The 20,453-nt window shown below is 44.9% G+C and overlaps 1 protein-coding gene across 3 annotated transcripts in view; it reads right to left on the reverse strand.

Moving 5' to 3' along the window:
- Armc2 (armadillo repeat containing 2) overlaps positions 1-20,453 on the reverse strand; it is a 104,205-nt gene that overhangs the window by 57,839 nt on the left and 25,913 nt on the right. For 2 of the 3 annotated variants that reach the window (XM_029482898.1, XM_021174472.2), the window contains exons 6-7: positions 8,270-8,382; positions 3,154-3,252 (exon numbers count right to left, since the gene is read on the reverse strand). In XM_029482898.1, the coding sequence (XP_029338758.1) occupies positions 3,154-3,252; positions 8,270-8,382 (212 nt within the window). The remainder of the gene's footprint in view (positions 1-3,153; positions 3,253-8,269; positions 8,383-20,453) is intronic. The other variant, XM_021174473.2, reaches the window with a different exon arrangement.

Raw genomic sequence — 20,453 nt, forward strand, 5'->3', positions numbered from 1 at the left:
TTCTCCTTCTCCTTCTTCTCTCCTTCTTCTTCTTCTTCTTCTTCTTCTTCTTCTTCTTCTTCTTCTTCTTCTTCTTCTTCTTCTTCTTTCTTCTTCTTCTTCTTCTTCCTCTTCTTCTTCTTCTTCTTCTTCTTCTTCTTCTTCTTCTTCTTCTTCCTCTCTTCCTCTTCTTCTTCTTCTTCTTCTTCTTCTTCTTCTTCTTCTTCTTCTTCTTCTTCTTCTTCTTCAGGCGCAAGGTTTCTCTGTGTACCACTGGCTGTCCTGGAATTCACTCTGTAGACCAGGCTGGCCTTGAACACATAGAGACCCCTCCTGTTTCTGCCTCTCAAGTGCTGGGATTAAGCCACTACCTCCTGGCTATGTTCCTTTCAAAATGACTGCCAACCAGGGGAAGAGACAGTACAAGCCACCATTACCAAAGAGGAGACTTTTTAAAAGATGCTGCTTAGGAAAGAGGGAGGCTAGAATATTTTGTTTACAGTTGTGATCCTGAGGAAAGTGATTTTTTGAGAGTGGCTTAACAGTTGGTGCACAGGAAAGAAAGCCCTCTCTCAGAGGGCAGCACAAGGGTGAGAAAGGAATTCAAGGTACAGTGTGTTCTCTTTGGAAGGGTTACTTCTGACGGACCTCATCACAAAATGTAGACATTGGAGGCCAATCTGTAAATACCATAATGGGAGCTTAGCTGCGGACATGCAGGAAGTGTGCGCCAGCAAAAAGGAAGTGACTCGGGCCATTTTTAGCTCTTTTCAACAATAACATCTAAGAAAAAAAAAAGTTGAAACCTCAACAACTAAATACACGCCAAAGCCTCTCGGTTATGCACTTAAGTAAATGAACAGTTGGGAAGTGACCGAGACCCCAACCCGAGGAGAGCCGGAGCTCTACGGGGTGCATTGCTTTGGGGTGTTGCTCTATTCTTCTCTGACTGGCCTTCACCCATGCAGGCTTTGGGCTGTTCTCAGCTGCTGGGCTCAAGTTTACAAAGGACGAGGCAAGGAAGGTTCAAGGATCAAAGCGTCAGCTCTGGCTCCAGTAAGCCCCCTGTATCAGTCAACTGGCTATTCCATTTATAAATGCCGCCACGTGGAGCACTGCACTGGAAGCCGAGGCAGAAGGATGGCAAGTTTAGGGTCAGCCTGGGCTACATCTGGAGACTCAAGAAGCCAAAGCAAAACAAAACAGAAAGGCACGTGGCCACAGAAGACATTATAAGAGCTGTAACTAGTTATTAAGAGTTCCAAGAGCGATCTAGGGGAGCAAAGTCACCAAGTAACTTGCAAGTCACCCCTTAACCACACAGGGAAGCCCAGCCAAGCGCCTGGCAGACACCACCTGACCCAAATGACCCAAATTCATGCTTCCAGTAAGGGATAGGTCAGCAGTGGGCCTACTGCCAGGGGGCCCGAGAAAGATGCAGCGTGAGTGTGGAGATAGTCCTGCCTCAAAGGCCCAATTTGGGTCTCAGTAGGAGAAAACATGAGGAAAACCTGATGTGGGGATGTTCTGTACGGTAAATGGTCTGTTTCCCCACTTCTAACAGGATCATGAAAGGGTTGTGACAGATGATTGAAACATGTGGCCCAGAAGTTTCTAGAAAGGAAATAGTAGGGACAATAAGCCAAATGCAGGCAAGATTTGTACGGCCTGGTATGGTAATTCCCAGATACGGAAGTGAACACCCTTGCTTCTAAAACTAACAAAATCAGGGACTGAAGTAGTTAAAGAGTAATAAATTTAGGTTTTTCCGTTTGTTTTTATTTTGTTTCATTTTGAGACAGAATCTCATTGTGTAGTAGAGGCTGGCCCTGAAAATGTTAACAATGTGTTCTCAAAAAGTTCTAGAAAGAAAGAACAAAAGCAATGTGCAAGTGGGCAGAGAAAGAGGAACACAGAGTGGGGGACAACAAGGCAATGTGGTAGAGCCTAAGTGCTGGGCATCTGAAAACTATTAACTACTGTAACTATTGTAATCAATCTATTAACTACTGAGCAGGCCTAAAGAACTACAAGGTATCGAGGGGACTATTTGTCTAGGAACAAAGATTCCATAGTTCTTTGACACAGGCTCTTACTGTGGAACTTAGACTGGCCTTGAACTCCCAGCTGCCCAAGTGGGAGGGTTTACAGCTCACTGTTTAATGATCCATCTGAGAAGGGAGACTCATCTATATCTCATTCCCCAAACTCCTCAGTGAGGTCCTAGGTTTGCCCTGTTGGTATCTGGTGGACAGAGCGCTGGGCATCCACTGAAGAGCCTGCCATAGGGGATCTCCCCTCCAGACAGGCCTCCCATCTGAAGACTTCCCACGTGATTTCTAACTCTTGGCCAGACTCACCTTCCTGACTTGATTTGCACTCATTGCCTGAAGGAATGACCCAAAGTTCACCGCACAAGCTAATAGGAGGGTGGGAACTGTAACTCCAGTGGGGAGATGTTACGTTCTTTGAATGTAAGGGATTCAGAGGTAATTTGATTTCATCCATCTTTGAGTACAGAGTTTACATGAAGTGCTGTGCATCGGCTATTAGCATCAAGCCCAGAAAGCCTACCCAGAAAACCCACCCCATGGAGAGCACCATCTCGAAGGCCCATCCAGTGGGCACAGCCTGGCCACAGCATGGAACTGAGATGGCAAGCACTGGGCACTCAGGAAGCAGGTGTCCTGCATCAGCTCCCTACTTGCTGGCTGTAAGGATGCATTTCCCCTGCATCTTAGTGGAGCATCAGCCAGTTCTGCCATGCTGCTCATGTGTCTAAGAGTCCTACTAAGGGCTCACTATGTGCATGATAGCCCACTGTGCACATGGTACTAGTTACGGGGCTTACTCTGTGGTTCTGACCAAGAGTCCAGATGAATTCTGAAAAAAAAAAAAAAAGGGTAAAGTTCTCTCAGAAGAGCCCTATACCCTCATAGCAATGCCTCATTGTGACCCTTTGGAGTGCTAGTCCAAGTGTAATTGTATTTATTAATAATTTGGTTTATATAATATTTACTATACACATCTACAGGGTAAGTAAACCCATAATATTCCTTGTTTTCCAACATATCCCCAGTGATAACATTCAAAATACAACTGAAAATATCAGGGCAGTGGGGAACACGCAAATAAATGCCAAGCTTTTACTTAAAACAAGAACTGTTGTTTTACCGTTTTCTAATTCATGCAAAATGGGAACAATCCGTGCTTTCCAGAAGACTTCATCTACTTCTATGTCTGTCTCCCGTTCCTGTAAGCTAGCTCTGGAGGCTGCAAAGGAACGCAGAGAAGGAAAAGGCATTGAGAGAGGGACTTGGAACAGGGCACATGCAAAAACATTTCCTGTGCATCACTAAAATTAACAAGCCACAGAATCCAGTCTCGCTTTGCCCCCAGGCCCAAGAAACCACCCCAAGTGAAACTATGAGTTATTTCAAAGAACCAGAACTTATAGGCGGGGTTGGAGGGCTTCATAGAGCAGAGAGCTTTGAAAAGGCTGCTGGCCATGGGAAACCAGAAAACTGCTTTGAGTTGTTTCTTTACTTAAAAACTTCTCTCTGTAACATACAATAGACAGCTACACACACACACACACAATATATATATATATATATATATATATATATATATATACATATATACATATATATACATACATACACATATGTGTGTATATACATATGTAGTATATATATGTGTGTATATACATATATTCACACACATACCTATATATACAGACACATATATAAAGATTAAAAGCTAAAAATCCTTAATAAAAATCTTGGCCCTTTTATGACAGACACGCTATGGAGCAAGTAGACCGAGACCAGTGCTTTCCCATGAGGTAGAGGAAAATGTCTTGGTTTCCCCACCCCAACTCTATTACTGATATGCAGGGTGACATTTCTCTGTTGAGCTTAGGACATTTCCAGGCCCCAGTTTCCTCATCAGCAAAGAAGAGAACATTTGCTTTTAGGACTGTGAAAGCTAGGTGTCAGGACAGAGGCAAAGCTCTGCTTGAGGGCCACACACCTAGCAATGGTAAGGATTTTGTGAACCTCTTTTCCCTGACCAAGCAGATAGGTAATGGCTGATGTGTGTTGCCATGGTGCCACCAAGACCAGATGCTGCACACACTCTACATGGTGATGCTGCCATTGACCAAACCCAAGAGGCAGAACAGAGGCAATCTGCGTCCTTTCTTCCTCTCCCTGCCCCCACATCAAGGTCTCACTCTGTCCTAGAACCCACCATGTAGCCCAAGCTAGCCCTGAACCCACAGTGATTCTCCTGTCTCAGCCTCCCAGGACTACAGGGTCCTGTTTAATTGTGCTTCTGAAGATGGAGAGAGAGGAGTCCAGGCAGAATCTAGGGTTATTAAATTATCCACCACTCTTATCATTCAGTTCCATTGCAAACCAATATGAAAGGCAACACTGTAGAAAACAGAATGCATAGGGAAGATGGCAAATCATGATTACATTTTACTCAGACATATCTCAAATCACCAACTAGAGTTGGAGGGGGCAGTGCTCCATGCAGGTCTTCCTCAGACTCCCTCCTCTAACATCTGCCTCCTGAGCCCCTTGCCTGGTAAAAATGTACATGAAATATTGAAAATCATAGGAGCAATGAAGAGATTCTACACACACAATCATCTTTAAATTTACTTATGTTTTTCACAACTTTTGATTTATTCATTGTGTCTTCTTGGCACTTGCACATACACATACCCACACACACATATACACACATACAAATAATTAAAAATAAGTCTTTTAAAAAATCCAGTGAACTCTTCTCCCTTGTCTGTATAAGCTAAAGAGAAGTCAGTGTATAACACACAATAGCATGTGTTTAAAAATCTATTTGAACTCAGCAGTGTCTGAAATTAATCTCCAAGCCTCCAAATACGAACCTTTCCCCACACAGGGCCGATAACTCCTGAGAGAATCAGGGAAGCTGTACAATTGTCACCTCCCTCCCAACGCTCAGGGCCCACCGCTGCTTTTCAGGAATGTCTACTCGCTTTTGCGAGTCTAGGCTTGCCTTTTATCAAACCTTCTTACTGCCAATGGAGGCCTGGCAGGCTGAACCTGCGGACGCTCAGGAGCACCAAACACAAACAGGGAAGTCTCAACAACTAAACTGTGTTTAAATGGTAATGACACAATGTAGGCAAAACAGCAAGACCGGCTAATCTGTGCAGACCTATCAGCAAGACTTCGTCATAAAATAAAATTGAATTGTCTTAGCACAGAATTAGTCTTGAGTGTAGGCCCAGAGTTCCTTTTCCAAACTTTTGGGCCAGGTGTGGTGCAGGATTCAGAAATGCCTGGACCTCAGAATGGAAGCAGTGTTCACAACAGGGACTTCGGAGCACCACCCTCCAGCGTAATATGTGAACGCTCACATTAGAGGGACCAACACTACAGCTCTGGTCGGATCTGCCATTGCCACTAGCTATGTTCGAGAGCTATTTCAACAACTGGGATGTTGAGGTTTTCAGAATGGCAGACAAAAGACTGTAGACCATCATCTCTGCTTTTTGGATTTTTGAGTGTGCTTGAACTGGATAAAACATGCACATGGGGCTGGAGAGATGGCTCAGCGGTTAAGAGCCCTAACTGCTCTTCCAGAGGTCCTGAGTTCAATTCCCAGCAACCACATGGTGGCTCACAAGCATCTGTTATGGGATTCGATGCCCTCTTCTGGTGTGTCTGAAGAGAGCAACCATGTACTCACATTAAACAAACAAAACAAACAAGCATATAATTCTGAAAGTAAATACAAATGGCCACGCAGTATAAGAAGACCGCCGCTCATAGTCCTAGGGAACTAATCCACGTAGAGGCCAAAGGATATGAACAGACTCAGTACTGAAGACGGCAAACAAAAAGCCAGAAGTTGTTAAGTCAGTAACAGTCAATTTCCTTGACATATATAGGAAACACTTAAATTTGCTAGAAAGCAGGCTGGGGAGATGGCTCGGTGGGTAAGGCACCTGCTGCTGCAAGCTTCAGGACCTAGGCTTGGATCCCCAGCACATATCAAAGAAGCCAGGCATGGTGCTGTAACCCCAGAACAGAGGAGCAGAAACAGACAGATCCTGCGAGCTCACTGACCAGCTCAGTGTGGCCAGAATGTGGCTCCATGTCCAACAAGAGACCATCTCAAAAAATATGGTAAAGAGTGCGAGAAAAAGACTCCGACATTGAGCCGTGGCATCATCTATCGGAGCAGGAACCTGCTCTGACACATCAACACCCCAACTTACTAGAAATTCCGGATTTAAATCCATGTGGTCTTTAAAAATAAAACAAAAACAAAAACAAAAAAACAAAACAAAACAAAACAAAACGAAACCCCTACACAGTGTGCTTTTCAATGTAAAGCTGAGTGATCAACTAGTTCCCCAGGAAGAGTGAAATCAGTCAACATGCTCCCCCCAGGAAGAGATGATTATCAAAATGAGTCAGAAATCACCCAACTTTAGTTACCTCCAGGCCCTTCTGAGACGTCTCAGACTCATTTTGAGAAGTTAGCTAAACACTGTGGTATAAGAATTTCTTCTCGGTCGTCTCCCAGGAATCCCCGCTAATGTGGTTGTGTCTTGCTCTGGCCTTGCTTCTGTATCCCCACGTGGTCCTCACTGCCCCCATCACCTCCATTCCATACCCTATCCCCAGTGAATTCTAGAAACTGAAGCGTGTCTACAAACACACAGTGTGGCCCAGTCTTGGGGAACAACTTCAAATTTTAAAAAGGACTTTCATCTAGGTTCACTGCTTGCTAAATATAAAAATAATGATTCAACAGGAAAATTGGGTAAGTCAGGCAAGAAATACTGCCTGTTTTTGAAGATTCTGCTGTCTCCGTGGTTAGAGCTGTTAACCACAGCTTTCAGCTTTGGACCCAACAGCTTGATACATTGTTAGCATTGGCTGGTGTTTTTAGCATGCAAACGTAAACCCCTTAGCAACAATGTTGTCTAGGGAATTGGAAGGCTTAGATTCTTCTGAGTTCTAGATACATTGCAGGTGACCACTAATTGTCTCCTTACTGGTGAGAGACTAGTTTGAAGATAACATCTTTTACACGGTGCTAGATTGATATCATTTATCATCATTTTTTATTGTTGTTGAGACAAGGTCTTACTGTAGCTCAGAATGGCCTGCAATTCATAATCCTGTCTCTGTTTCCAAAATGTTCAGATTATAGATATGTACTCATAGAGTCTGACATAAACTTTTGTGTGAAATGAAAAAAAAAAAAAAACTATGAAGAATGTAACAGACACCTGTCCTACCCTAACTAGTTTGGTTCAATGCTAACAATGTGCTACGTTTGTATCTTTCTCTTTATTTTAAAGACAACAACAACAACAACAACAACAAAAACCTTGAAGGCTTAAAACCTTCTTTATGCCTGCCTTATCTAGATCCTTCCCCATTGGGGGGGGGCACCAGCCTTTGAAATGGGGGTGAAAGCATGTTTGTTTTTCTAGGTGTGACACAGAGATCCCTAACTCTTGTTTCCACAACTTAAGGTTTCATCTGCTGCTTGTGTTGTACAGTCAATGTTACAATGTTACAGTGTTACAATATTACAGTGTTACAATGTTAGTGTTACAATGTTACAGTATTACAGTGTAACAAATGAGTCCACTGGCTCATTTTTCTCACTGCCTGACTTTGCATCATTTCTAACCATTGGTCTGTATTACTTCATATTTCCTCAGGCAGAATAAAGTCCCTAAAGGGCTTTCATAATATAGTTTCATTTAATGTAACAGACAGCTGTCCTACCCTGACTAGTTTGGTCCAATGTTAACAATGTGCCACGTTTGTATCTTTCTCTTTATTTTAAAGACAAAAACAAAAAACCTTGAAGAATTAAAACCTTCTTCACTTAAGTGGGCAATGCTTTTGAACTTAAGTTTAGATTTACACTGATATTAAATCTGCACACACACACACACACACCCTCCAGATACCTTCAAGCTATAATTTCTGTGAGTTTCTGTCCACACTGAAGGCAGCAGACCTGGATACTGGTTAAGACGGCAGTGAAAAATGAAAACTTAGAAAACAAATGATGGTTTCTGAGCAAGTTGGATCCAGTTCCTGAAGTTGTCGAACAGAGACTTGTTACTAAGGACGCAGTGTGGCACTCTAGACTCTCCTTGACTTCCACCTAACATTTGTCTTTGAAAAACAAGTCACACTGCTTAACAGCACGAAGGTCGTGAGGATGAAGGATGCTGAAGGCGGAGTGGCACACTCACCTGCTCTGGATGCTGAAGGCGGAGAGGCACACTCACCTGCCCTGGTTTCCTTCCTGCTCAGGTCTGAGCTGCTAGGGCACGAGGAGGCCCTGGCACGCCGTTTCCCAGGCTCCCTAGGAGGAAGTGCAATGGATGAGACACAGAAGTATTTTCATTTTTATAAACTGCAATTTGTTCATGTCAGGCTTGGAAGAAACTACAGAGACTAGTTTAAGAGATGGGTTTGGTACCCATTTGTCTGCTGTAACCTGCCTTTGCCTCCTAACTAAGATTTATCTGTGAGAACACAAGTCTGCTGGCTTAACAGTATGAAATATAACACCGGAAAGAACCAAAAATTAAAAATTAAAAAAAAATTAAGAATCCAAAATTGACTGGGGGTGGGGTGGGGGTGGTGGTGAGGTAGTAGTGGTAGTGGTGGTTGTTGTTAATGATATGGACCACAAGAGGCCGCTGTTACAACAAGAAACAGAGGAGGAAAACCAGCCGAGGGAAAGCCAGCTTGCTCTGTCCAAGGTCACATGAGCAGGGTCAGCTCTGGAATGCAGAGCTCGGGATTTTTCAACCCACTGTTCTTTCCACTGCACCACAGCACGTCCCATTCCCACTTTAAAACTCAAGTCAATTAATAGTCTCTAAAAATACTCTTAGAAATATTTTAAATGTTAAAAATAAAAAAAAGTAGACAGTGTATTTAGGCAGTCTCCAGATGAGAAGCGTACAGAGTCGCCTGGCTAGCTATGGAGGCACTTGACGCTGCTGCCTGGCTTCCCCACTTACAGCTGCCCTGAAGGTACTGCCTTTTAAAGATCTGTATAAATTCCCAAGGTCACTCAGGCTAGGATGGCAAGTCTGACACAATTTCTTTTTGATGATTCCACACACTGGTTTTAATAATATTAACAACAATAATCTAAATAATAATAAATATATGTTATTATTATTTTGTTTTTGTTTTTGTTTTTCAGACAGGGTTTCTATGTGTGGCCCTGCCTGTCCTGGAACTCACTCTGGAGGCCAGGCTGGCAGCAGACTCACAGAGATCCTCCTGCCTCTTCTCCTGAGTGCTTGCCCTTGGCCTTTACTTCACCCCCACCCCCCACCCCCGCTCCAGATTTAGCCTCTTCACATAACTTTTAGTGTTTTTTTTCCCTGTCAACATGTTTTTGGTTTTGTTTTTAAAGTCCAGATGCTTCTCTTTGTCATAAAATAGGGAAACTTGGTAGGACCAATTAAAACAAAAAGGCTCTAATTTTCTGAAACAACTGAATTTTTGCAGCAAGATGTTCCTAGCCAATAAAACAGAGAATATGAAGACAAATTCCCTTGAAGACAGAACGAAAGGACTCAATCCATGGAAAGATTGTCGAAGCAAGACTTCATGAGTTACACAAGAGCAGGGCAGGAGGGCACGCCTTTACTCCCAGCACTCAGGATGCAGAGGCAGGAGGATCTTTGAGTCCGAGGCCAGCCTGGTCTGCAAAGTGAGTTCCAGGACAGCCAGGGCTACACAGAGAAGCCCTGTCTTGAAAAACCCAAACCAAAACAACAACAAAAGTTACATGAGACCCTATCTGAACAAAACCAACCCTACACCCTGCCCCCTCCCCCAGCGGATTCACACAGTTAATGGTTGATGGGAGAGGGGGAGAAATTGTCTTCTGTGATGTAGCAATGGGTAAGGCATCCAGACTCCTATAAACAAACCTTCATCCACACTTCTAGACAACGGAACTCACTGGGACACACACACACACTCATGCATACTTACACGCAGGTGCACACTCACAGACAAACATATGCTCAACAAGAGTGGAAGGGGGGACAAGAGAGGGTAATGGAGGTGAAACGAAAAAAAAATCCATCAGATATGGGCATGACAATTGTCATGGAACTCATTATTATCTGTAACTAATAGATGCAAATAACAGGGCTGTTGAGGTGGCTCAAGGTGGAAAGGTGCTTGCCCTGCAAGCCTGGTGACCTAGGTTTGATTCCCAGAATGCACGTAAAAGTGGGAGGGGAGAACCAACTGCACAAAGTTGTCCTCTGCCCTCTATGTACTGTGGCAGGGGTACATATCTATCAGAACACACAAAATCCTAAAATTAAAGCAAACAAACAAACAAAACTTCAATGGGGTGGAAAGCAAGGACGTTCCTATATTTTTAATTTCTAGATATAACCTGACTTTTTAAGATCAAGAGTTTCATTTCTGTGTGTGTATGTGTGTGTGCACACGTGCATACATGTGTGTGTGTGCACACGTGCACATGCATATATGTGTGTGTGTCCCTTTAATAAACACTGAAATCTAACAAGACAGTTTTCAGCTTACAGCCACACCCCTGCCCCCACCCAGTGCCTGTCCACTCTCCCTGAGACATGGCCCAGGGTAAGGCTGCCTCCATGACACCTCATCTGTGCCGCCTCCCTTCTAGAAAAGAATGAGAAGGACACTCAGTATGCACAGGCTTGGCAGTGTTGCTCCCCGAGGCTGCCAAGAAAAGATGGACTTGGGACCCACTGCCATCGTACACAGTCATCATGGTTTGGGGGACACTGAGTTCATATCCTAGGTCAACACTCACAGCCTGTGACCTCGGGAAAACTACCAGGCTTTGGTTTCCCCTCCTAAATCTACTGCAATGCCTCGGTTTAGGGTGTCAGCCAGCTCACTGAGGGGACTTGGCGAGTTGTTAGTACTAGTTCATTTCTTTTGAGCCCATAAGCACCTAGGGGAGCAAGCAGAGGTGGATATAGGCCCAGAAGATGTTTTCTCCAGTGAGGATAAAAATCTACCTTAACGGAAAAGTGCAAAAGACTTAGAGAGTATGCTGAGGAGAAAGGACCGCACAGTGAGAAGGATGGACTATAAGTGCCCTTTAAAGGAGTAGAAATGGAACTAGCAACTGACAGGCTGTCCCAGAAAATGAGTGCATGAGAGTCTGATACATAAGGAGGGGCTTGCTCGGACCTGGTGAGGTAGGTAGGAAGAGGTTCTGCTGGGTAGCCTGGGAACAGCTGTGGACCTGTGGGATTTGCTGTGGACCTTTAAGTGATAGCCAATAAGAAACGTACAGCTTCTTACTCAAGGATGTGACATGAAGCATGGGGTTCGGGGCCTCGATGACAGAGCATTCAAAAGAAGGAATGAGCGACCATGATTCCAGGATCATTGTGGGACTGGAAAAGATGTGAAAAGTTACTGCAACATGGGGCTGATTTTAGCATCTGAAGAGCAGAGTGTAGACCCGGAGGATCTGGAAAGCAGGTTCCTACCAGAGAAATGGCGAGGTTAACGGGGACAGTTTACAGGGTCAAGCAATGGAGGGTTTTGTCTGCTTGAGTCTCTGATGCCAGGTGTCGGTCAGGGCGTATCATCGACAAAGATGTAGAGATCAGAGAAGGTTCAAATTACCACCCAGGACCAGAGACACAGAAGAGGGGCTTGGAGCTGGAGACCCCAGGCCTCCAGGGCGTTTGTGCACATGGACAAAGGCATCAAGCAGGAGCAAAGAAATGTATTTGTTAATGCAGGGAAAGAGAACTCAATCGAGGATGGGGTCACAAAAGCTGGGGACCGAGGAAAGAGGTGCTGTCTGCCCAAAGCATGTTGCTGTGTATCCACTGAGCCATGCTGGTTAAGCCCTGCAGGAGTGGGCAGAAAAGATGGGTACCAAGAAAAGAACCTCTCAGGAGGCGGAGGCAGGAGGATTTGTGAGCTCAAGGTGAGCTACTTTCACTGTCTCATGGAAGAGAACGGAGGGAAAATCCCGAGGATGGGAGGGAAAATCCCTCCGTCACTGTAGAGGAAGAGGAGCAGATGTGCTCCACGCAACTTGCACCACTGACTGAAACCACACAGAACACATTTTTCTCTTCCTCCTAGAAACCCTTTAAATATGTGAAGATGCCACCCTCATCTCTTCACACCTTCTCCTGTGGCTTACGCCCCCCTGACAGCTGTGTGGTTGTAGGTACGTTTTATTTTAACTACAAGTAGGTTTCCTCATCTGTACAGAAGGGTGGTGAGTCACGGTGTTCCCATCACGGTGCTCCCACCTTGAGGCTGCTGGAAAGACAGAATGATCTGGAGCCTGGCAGTCTTCAATATGTGTTTGCTAACATGCTCACTACTCAGTCCTGAGCCCTTCAAATGCTTGTGGGCCCATTTGTTTACAGTCAGTCTGTTTATGTCCCTATAAAAGGACACTAGCTTTGAGCTCACACCGTGGCCAGAGAAAGGGGGGATATTTTAAGCGATGCAGCCTGGTGCCACGATAGCTGTTTCGAGGGTCACAAACTACTACTAGTTAATTCCCATTTCTTCCATGTGCAGCTAAGGCAGATGCCCCACGCACTTCAGACCTTCGCATCGTTATTAAATTCCGGCATTGTGTTGGCAGTGATTTCCTGCCTATCAGATGTATCTGGGTCCCAGTTCAGTCGTCCAGAAAAACTGTTCTTCCCTGCTTACTGCTCCATGTTATTAAACAACATTATTAATTTTTTCTCAATGATTTTTTTGATGTGTCCAAATTAAAAAAAAAATCCGGAAATTAGTCATTGGGCTCTTTGGTGAAATTCTTTTTAGAGGCAGAAAACCACCATTTTCATTAGTTAGGTCATCAGTCTACAGATGGAAACCTAATTCCCAAGGACTTAAAACACCAGTGGCATTGGCTGGTTCACACAACCCTGGAGGAACTGGTGGTAAGGAGGGATCAAGGGCGTTGGCTCTACACCTCTGCTGTGCCCTTAGCTCTGCCCTGGCTGTAGGCGGAAGTCCATGTGAGAACAGTTTGGTTTTCCCAGGGCTTCTCCTCTGCATCTCTCAAGTTTCAGGAGATCTACAGTTTTCTGTTCCCTGTTGCTGCCAAGAGTCTTACATTGCACTTGAAATAGTAGAACCAACTCTGGCAGGCAATGGCATACAAAGGCTGACAGATCCCTGCAGCCCATGCATGGATGGTGCAGTCAGTTGGACTGGCCACACTACTCCTGGACCATAACTATGCCAAGGAAATAAAATAATAGCTCTTTAAAATATCTTAAACATATAGATTTTGCTATAATTCAAGACAGTTCTTCTAGTTATTAGGATGACAGTTCTTCAATTAGGAATCAGCAAATGCTTTCTTAAAGGACCAGCTGGTATTTTATACATTTTACAATTAGGGAGCCAAGTGACAAAGTCACCATTACATAGATTTTTTTTTTGCGACTATTTAAAATATTACCCCTTTTAAAAAAATATTTAAACTGTTTTTTTTTTTTTTGCTTGAGAATTACAAAAAAATTAGAGCATATAGACAAACACAGCTGGCTCCTCCGCTATAACTTTTTTGACTATTTCTTTAAAGTGATAAACAGTAACAATAATATTGGTGTTAATAACTCATTAGATTTAGAATTAAGAAAAACAATCCGTTTTAGTAAAGGTTACATCTATAGAAAGAAAGAGAATTTTAAGAAGGATTATAACAAAAGACAAAGGTGCAAAACCTGAACACAAGTTTTCTTTGTCTTTAGAAAGAGACACTTCGTTTTTCAAAGTGTCTCCAAGACACTCAGACCAGGTCTGTTTTATACCTCGTCACTACATACTCTCAGTCACAAATAGTCATCTCAGCTGCTGTAGCGGGACCCCAGCCACAGGCAGTGCGCACGTGCATGAGTCCAGCTAGGACCCGACGAACCTCATCCTCAGAAGCAAACACGGGACTCTGACTCACCCCTTGATCTAGTCTACAGTCCTTGATGCTTCGAGGTCCTGACACTTGGACGGTAATTTTGGAGTGTTGCCATCAGGGGGCATTGGTCCCTTCCTCTTCTGACTCAAACTCAGTGGAGGTGGGAGGGTCTGGGCCTGGGGTTCTGTTTCTGTGTGTCTCCAAGGCCACACTTCAGCAGCAGGGCCTGACACACCCGAGGCACCTTACAGCCAGGCTATTCATACTAGGATCACGTAGCAGGTGGCAAGCGTCAGCGTCCGATGCCTACAGAATCATTCTGCCTGTGTCTGTCTTTTCCACATGGAAAAAACTTCAGCCATGTTACCCTCCTTTCTTAAAAGAATAATGACATCATTTTTTTTTGTGAATAACATTTATTATTTTGAAAAGGCCAGGTAACAATAAAAAGTACAAAGAATGTTACAACATAAAATCTTCCCAGATCCTACATCCAAGAAACAAACATTGTTATTTGGTAAATATTGTTCCAGACATATTTTGCTCACACACATAGACACACACCCAGGCATGCACGCATGCACATGTATGCACACACACACAAGCGCACACGCATGAAAGAAGGAATGGAAGGGTGACCAGAAAGGACAGTGGGTGGATACAATCATATCAAATATGCTATTGTAATGAAAAAAGTCTAAGTATCGAGTTTGCTCGAATTTAACAGAGGAAACAGAAATCGAGGTGAAACCGTAGGAACCGAAGAGCCCCAGATGAAACGAGTCTTCCCAAGGGATAGCAGTTTCTAAAAGATCTCTCTAAAGTAAGGGAAACAAAATAATGAAAATCGTTAGGATACTGCACCATCACTGTGAAATTATTCCAGTGTCAGACTGCAGCTTTGGAAAACCCGCTCCTTACTGAAGTGGAGAGGTTTGCACTCATTTCCTCCCACTTGCAGGGTGTGGCCTTTTGGTTTTTTGTTTGTTTGTTTGTTTGTTTGATTGATTGATTTTGGTTTTTTCAAGACAGGGTTTCTCTGTGTAGCCCTGGCTGTCCTGGAATCAAACTCAGAAATTTGCCTGCCTCTGCCTCCCATGTGCTGGGATTAAAGGTGTGCGCCACCACCACCCAGCTGGCCTTTTGGTTTTGTTTGTTTGCTTGTTTTGTTTTTTGTCTGTTGGGGTTTTTGTTTATTTGTTTTTGGCTTGGTTTTCCTATGTAGCCCTGGCTATCTTAGATCTCACTGTATATACCAGGCTGGTCTCAAACTCAGGGATCCGCCTGCCTCTGCCTCTGCCTCTGCCTCTGGGGTGCACTGCAACCACTTAGACCACACTGTCAATGTTTCTGCTCTTCTAACCATCATGGTCAGGTTTGTTTGTTCAGTTCTAGTAAGGAAAATCAAGTCAGTACTCACCCTGGACACTTTTACCAGCCTTTTCTATTTATAGTTTTGAATTCTGATCCACTGTTCTAAGAATTTTCTAGAAAGTAAATGATGAACACTTCCCTAAGTTCATTAATATTTAAAAGTCTGTACCTGCTGCCTTTTAAATGAAGGGCAAATGACTGCTGATACCATCCTCTGTCTCTCTCCTTGTGCTGAGAACTTAATAGACTCCTGTCTTTTGGCACTCAGTGATGGTTGGCTGAAGCAGGAGACCAATGGGCCTTCTTTCCTTTCGGGAGGCTTGCTGGTTAGGCTTGACTGGCCGCAGGATGCTTTCTCCACTAAACCAAGAGTTACAGAGAGCATCCATTGTGAGCGGAGCTGGAAATGTCTTACTGTGAATTTCCCATGGCAGATTTTGTCAGGACACCAAATGTCCACTTGAGCCTCAGGTTTAGGTCTTTACTGCAGGGAGTTGGCATTTAGAATATCTTAATTTTTCTTTTGTTTATTTGCTCTGACATTCCAAGGGTTGTTGCAAACTTTGAGGAAACATGAGTGTCTGGTACTTGGTTCCAAGTTAAGAGTTTGTCTGGAAGGGACCTTCAAGTGAGGGGACTCTCTTCAAAAACACCACAGGTTTCCTCCTCCCCCTCCTCCCTCTCTGCCCACGCAGCCTCCGATCCTCATCTTCTCCTAGTTCTTCTTTTGTGATTTCTTCTGGCTGCCACATCTCACATTTCCAGCCTCTTTTATTCTAATTTTTATGTCTCTGTGTGGCTTTTCCCTCTGTTTATACCTCTCTCTCTTTCTTCCTTTCTTTTCTTTCTTCTTTCTTTTCTTTCTTTCTTTCCTTCTTTCTTTCTTTCTTCCTTCCTTCCTTCCTTTCTTTCTTCCTTCCTTCCTTCCTTCCTTCCTTCCTTCCTTCCTTTTTTGAGTAATATCTTGTGGGTTTATAATTTCCAACTGGAATTTCTGCAACCCCAAGAGCCCCACCACCCGACTCTGCTTCCCAGGAGACAGTGAGAGACACTGAGATTCCTGGGGCCTTTCTTTGGTGATGCGTTTTCTTCCTCTGTCTTTGCTATGTTTGTCACGTAGCTAAGCTTGACTCTTGGGAGCCTTCTTATCCCTTACGTTCTTCGTCTTTACTTGCTGAGGCCACACAGGATCCAGAGAGAGTGAGTGAGCTGTGAAGCACTTGAACAGCAGGTTTATCGCTTTGTCAGCTTAGGGAGGTGTGCCCTGGTGTGCGTAGAGCAACCACTGACACACACACACACACACACACACACACACACACGAGAAGCCCTCCTGCACAGGAGACAGCAACCTCTGGCTCTAATTTGCTGAACCTCTTTGCCCTCTGTAGCTCCCATTGCTTCCCCCTCCCACCTCTGCTCACAGGCAATAAAAAGACTATGTCACCCTGAGATGCACCCACCCTCCAGTCACCTCAGACTCTGTGTCTTGAATGGAGTCTCCCATGGGGCATTTTTCACTTTTCTCTGAGGCCTGCCCACAGCCTGAGGTCTTATCTCTCCGGTCACAAGCAGCTTAGTGAAGAAGAGACTCAGGTCTAATGAAATTTCTCAAAGTCGGAGCTGTGTCTCAACCCTCAATCTGTTGTTTTCATCTTGATTTCACGGGGTCTGGAAGTTCACTAGACTTCCATGTAAAAATCCTGACCTGAGATACATAAACTGTGCCCACCCAGACCCAAGAAAAGAGGTAAGGTAAAAGGAAGGACAAGAACACTTTGTGTGGGAAGCAGCCATCAGGTAGAGCTGGATCCAGGAGCTTAATAATCATCTTTGAACTTGACTGCCGTCTCCATCCTTAGCTCTGTTTGTCTGAGTAGGCCTTTCCTCTCCACGGGGTCACCATAAGCTATAAAAGTGAGTCATCCTCCCCACGTGAGTGCCCGGAGAAAGGCCACCCTCCTCAGGAGCTGTGGTGCAGACCAGAGTCCCAGCAGCCTGGCTGTCTTAGATATGCTGTGCTGCTCATTTCTTCTTCATTAACCACTTGAGCTGGGCACTTGAGGACCCTTGGCTAGGAGGCCCTGGGAAATCAGGTCAGAGAGGCGTGGCCACATTCACCCAAACAAAGTCTGAGCATTTACTCAGTACAGAGCAGACAGGCTCATTCCCCTTCAGATGATGTTTAGAGTTCCGGGTTGGAGTCACTATTATTATTATTATTATTATTATTATTATTATTCTGCTTCATTGACATTTATTTAAAATCTTTGCCGCTTCACTTTCTTGCTTGTTGCTTTTGCTTCTTTAACCAGAAGGCTGTCCTTTTTCCTTCCTTCCTCCCTCCCTTCCCTCCTTCCTTCCTTCTTCGTCTCTTTCACTGCTTTGTGAGGTAGAGTTTATATAGCACAGGACAACGTCCAACTTGCTGTACGCTGGCCTTGACTGTGTTCCCTGCCTCTACTTTCCTAAGGTCATCGTAGTCAGTGTATGTTCCCACGTCAGCTCTTGGTCCTTATTCCAACCATACTAAAGGCCCTTGACATCCTACAGTCAAGGATTTCCAGCCTTAGCGAGCACTCCACAACCTGCTCTGGAGGCATGAACGAGAAGGGAGACAAGGGGCCACCATTTCCATCTTATAGATGATGAGGCAGGGCCCTGGGGCTGTCAGAGCCCCTGGGGTTGTTAGGTGACTTGCCAAGAGCACACAACTAAATCAAGTGTCAGAGAGAGAGAGAGAGAGAGAGACAGACAGACAGACAGACAGACTCTGGCTCTCAGTGAGCAGCCTGAACCGTTCCCAGTGATCACTACCCAGGGTGACCATACTAATGATGTCATCTGTCCTCTCCAGCCTCATTCCCAATCCAGGACAATCTGAACAGTGCTTCCAAAGCCATAAGACGGACTTACACACTTGCATAGAGGGATTTGATGGACCAATAGGTGGGTGGATGGACCAGCACACATACTTTTGCAAAATGCCAGCTCTACTGTTTTCTATCCCCGTGGTAAAAAGAGTAAGAGATGATGGAGTGTGGGTGAGGAGCAGGCCCTCCAAGCCGCCAGCAGATTTCTAGTAGGCACATGGAGATTGCAATAACTGGCATACAGATGAAGACCACGTTCCCTGGGCACCTGGGCTTCTCTTTCATGTCTCACCTTTGCATTTCCGATGCTACCTTCTTAGCAGAAAACATTTTTTCTATAATAAGCATAAAGTTAAACTCCAGAGCTTCCCAAATGTCTGAATCACCCATATTTTAAATGAAAGGTAGGCAAATCAATGCAGGTTTGCGGAAACAAACTGTTTTCTCCTCTCCCCAGCCAGAGAAGCCCGCAGGACCCTGTGTGGGGAGCAAGTGGAGGCTTCCTTTGCTCTGTACAGTCCATCCACGCCCCTCCCCCCAAACACCACCCCCCCATCCCCCACCTCAGCCAGCTCTCATCTCCATGTCTTGTCTGCTGTCTCCTGCCAGCCCGGTTCACTGACAAGAATCTTCCTCTTTCCACTTTTTCCACTCTCAGGATTAGGATAAAAACAAAAGCCCTTGCTACCTGAGGGGAGGACGCACCAGCAAACGTGAGACTGCTCCGCTGCTCACTGAAGGCCCTTTCTTGGAATTACAGTCACTTAAATGTTTACAAGAAATGATTATTGAGTGTCCCCGACTGATTCACAAATGTAATTAATGAGAGAATTGCTAAGAGTTTCCATTTTCTCGTTTGTTTTAACCCCACCATATAAACTTTTCTGTTGGCATGTCTTCAGAAAATTCCACCCCGGGCTGGAAGGAGGTGGGTCTGACTCAGAGCCCAGAAACATCACTGAGAGCAAACTCCAAATGGCACACAACCATCCCATGGGACAAAGGGAAGGAGCCTGGGCATTTCGACAGGCCTGAGGAAGAGGCTGACCATCCCCCTAATGGGTTTGTCCTTTGCTGTTTGTGGGATAAAGGATGTTACTAAGATGTCCTGCTGTCCCAGAAAGACAGAGGCATAATGAACCCTGGCGTGTGTGATTGTTTTGCAACATCTGAAGTTTCTCAGGAATAAATAAACAATGGGGTTGGCTCTTGTCTGTTTGTACTCAGTCAGTTTGCATTACCGTAAGGATGGCTGCCCCGGGGGTGGGGGGTGGGGGGGTGGTAAATGCTCTCTTCCTATGGGGCACAAGCCCTGCCATCACCCCATTCAGCCTGTGCCTCTCTCACCAGCTGGGAAGAGCCACAGCAAGGGCATGCTTGAGGTCTCATGCTCAACTCCCAGCGTCCTAATTTGACATTGCTCTCTTCCCACTTAAGGAGCTACAAACGTCAACTTTCCCTCGATATGAAAAACGTTCTGAGTGTAGAGCAACATCCCAAGGACTTCGAGGTTGCCTAATATAAATTCTCCCTGTGACACTCTTTGGGCTGTGTCAGCAGACAAGGTCAGTTCAGCTAAACTAACAAGCTGACAGTGGCCGCTCTGAGGATGGGGGTGGGGTAGAGCAGAGCGGAGTGGGGTGGGGAGGTTGGTGGTCCCTGTGGAAGAGCCAACGTCAGACTCCACAATCTAAATTGAGAACATCAAGGACTTGGGTCCTAAAATGGCCTGTGGAATTTAATCTTGTTAAACAAATTTGAACTGGGCAGTTGTCCATGATGACCCAATGGAAAGTTCTAGAAAAAAGGAGATCTGTAACTGAGTGACCCCCCTTATCTTAGCATCAGCCCTGACCAGGACTGGGAAGCACAGCCTATTCTCTCTGCTCTATATGATGCTCCGACCTCTAGATTTAAGGTTTTAGTACAGCGTCAGGATTTAGTAAAGAGTAAGAATGAACATTCCCCCCCTCCCCCAAATGTGTTTTTTTTTCCCCTCCATAAGCCCTGGGTGTGGTAAGAAAGTGCTCTGGTGAGCCCTATATAAGAAGGGTGCATAAAATAATTCCCAAGCATTCGTGTACCAGGGGCAAATGGACCCATGGGATGCTCCTGTTTTAGCTAAGAGTTAGCACAGTAAATAGTTAATCCAAGTTTCTGTGGAGTTTACAACAGTGGACTAAAGCAAAGGAGGTCACAGGAGTCTCCGGGCCCAACAGGAATCCCAAGTAGTACACAAAC

This window comes from Mus caroli, chromosome 10, assembly GCF_900094665.2.
Source record: "Mus caroli chromosome 10, CAROLI_EIJ_v1.1, whole genome shotgun sequence".
Lineage (NCBI taxonomy): Eukaryota > Metazoa > Chordata > Mammalia > Rodentia > Muridae > Mus > Mus caroli.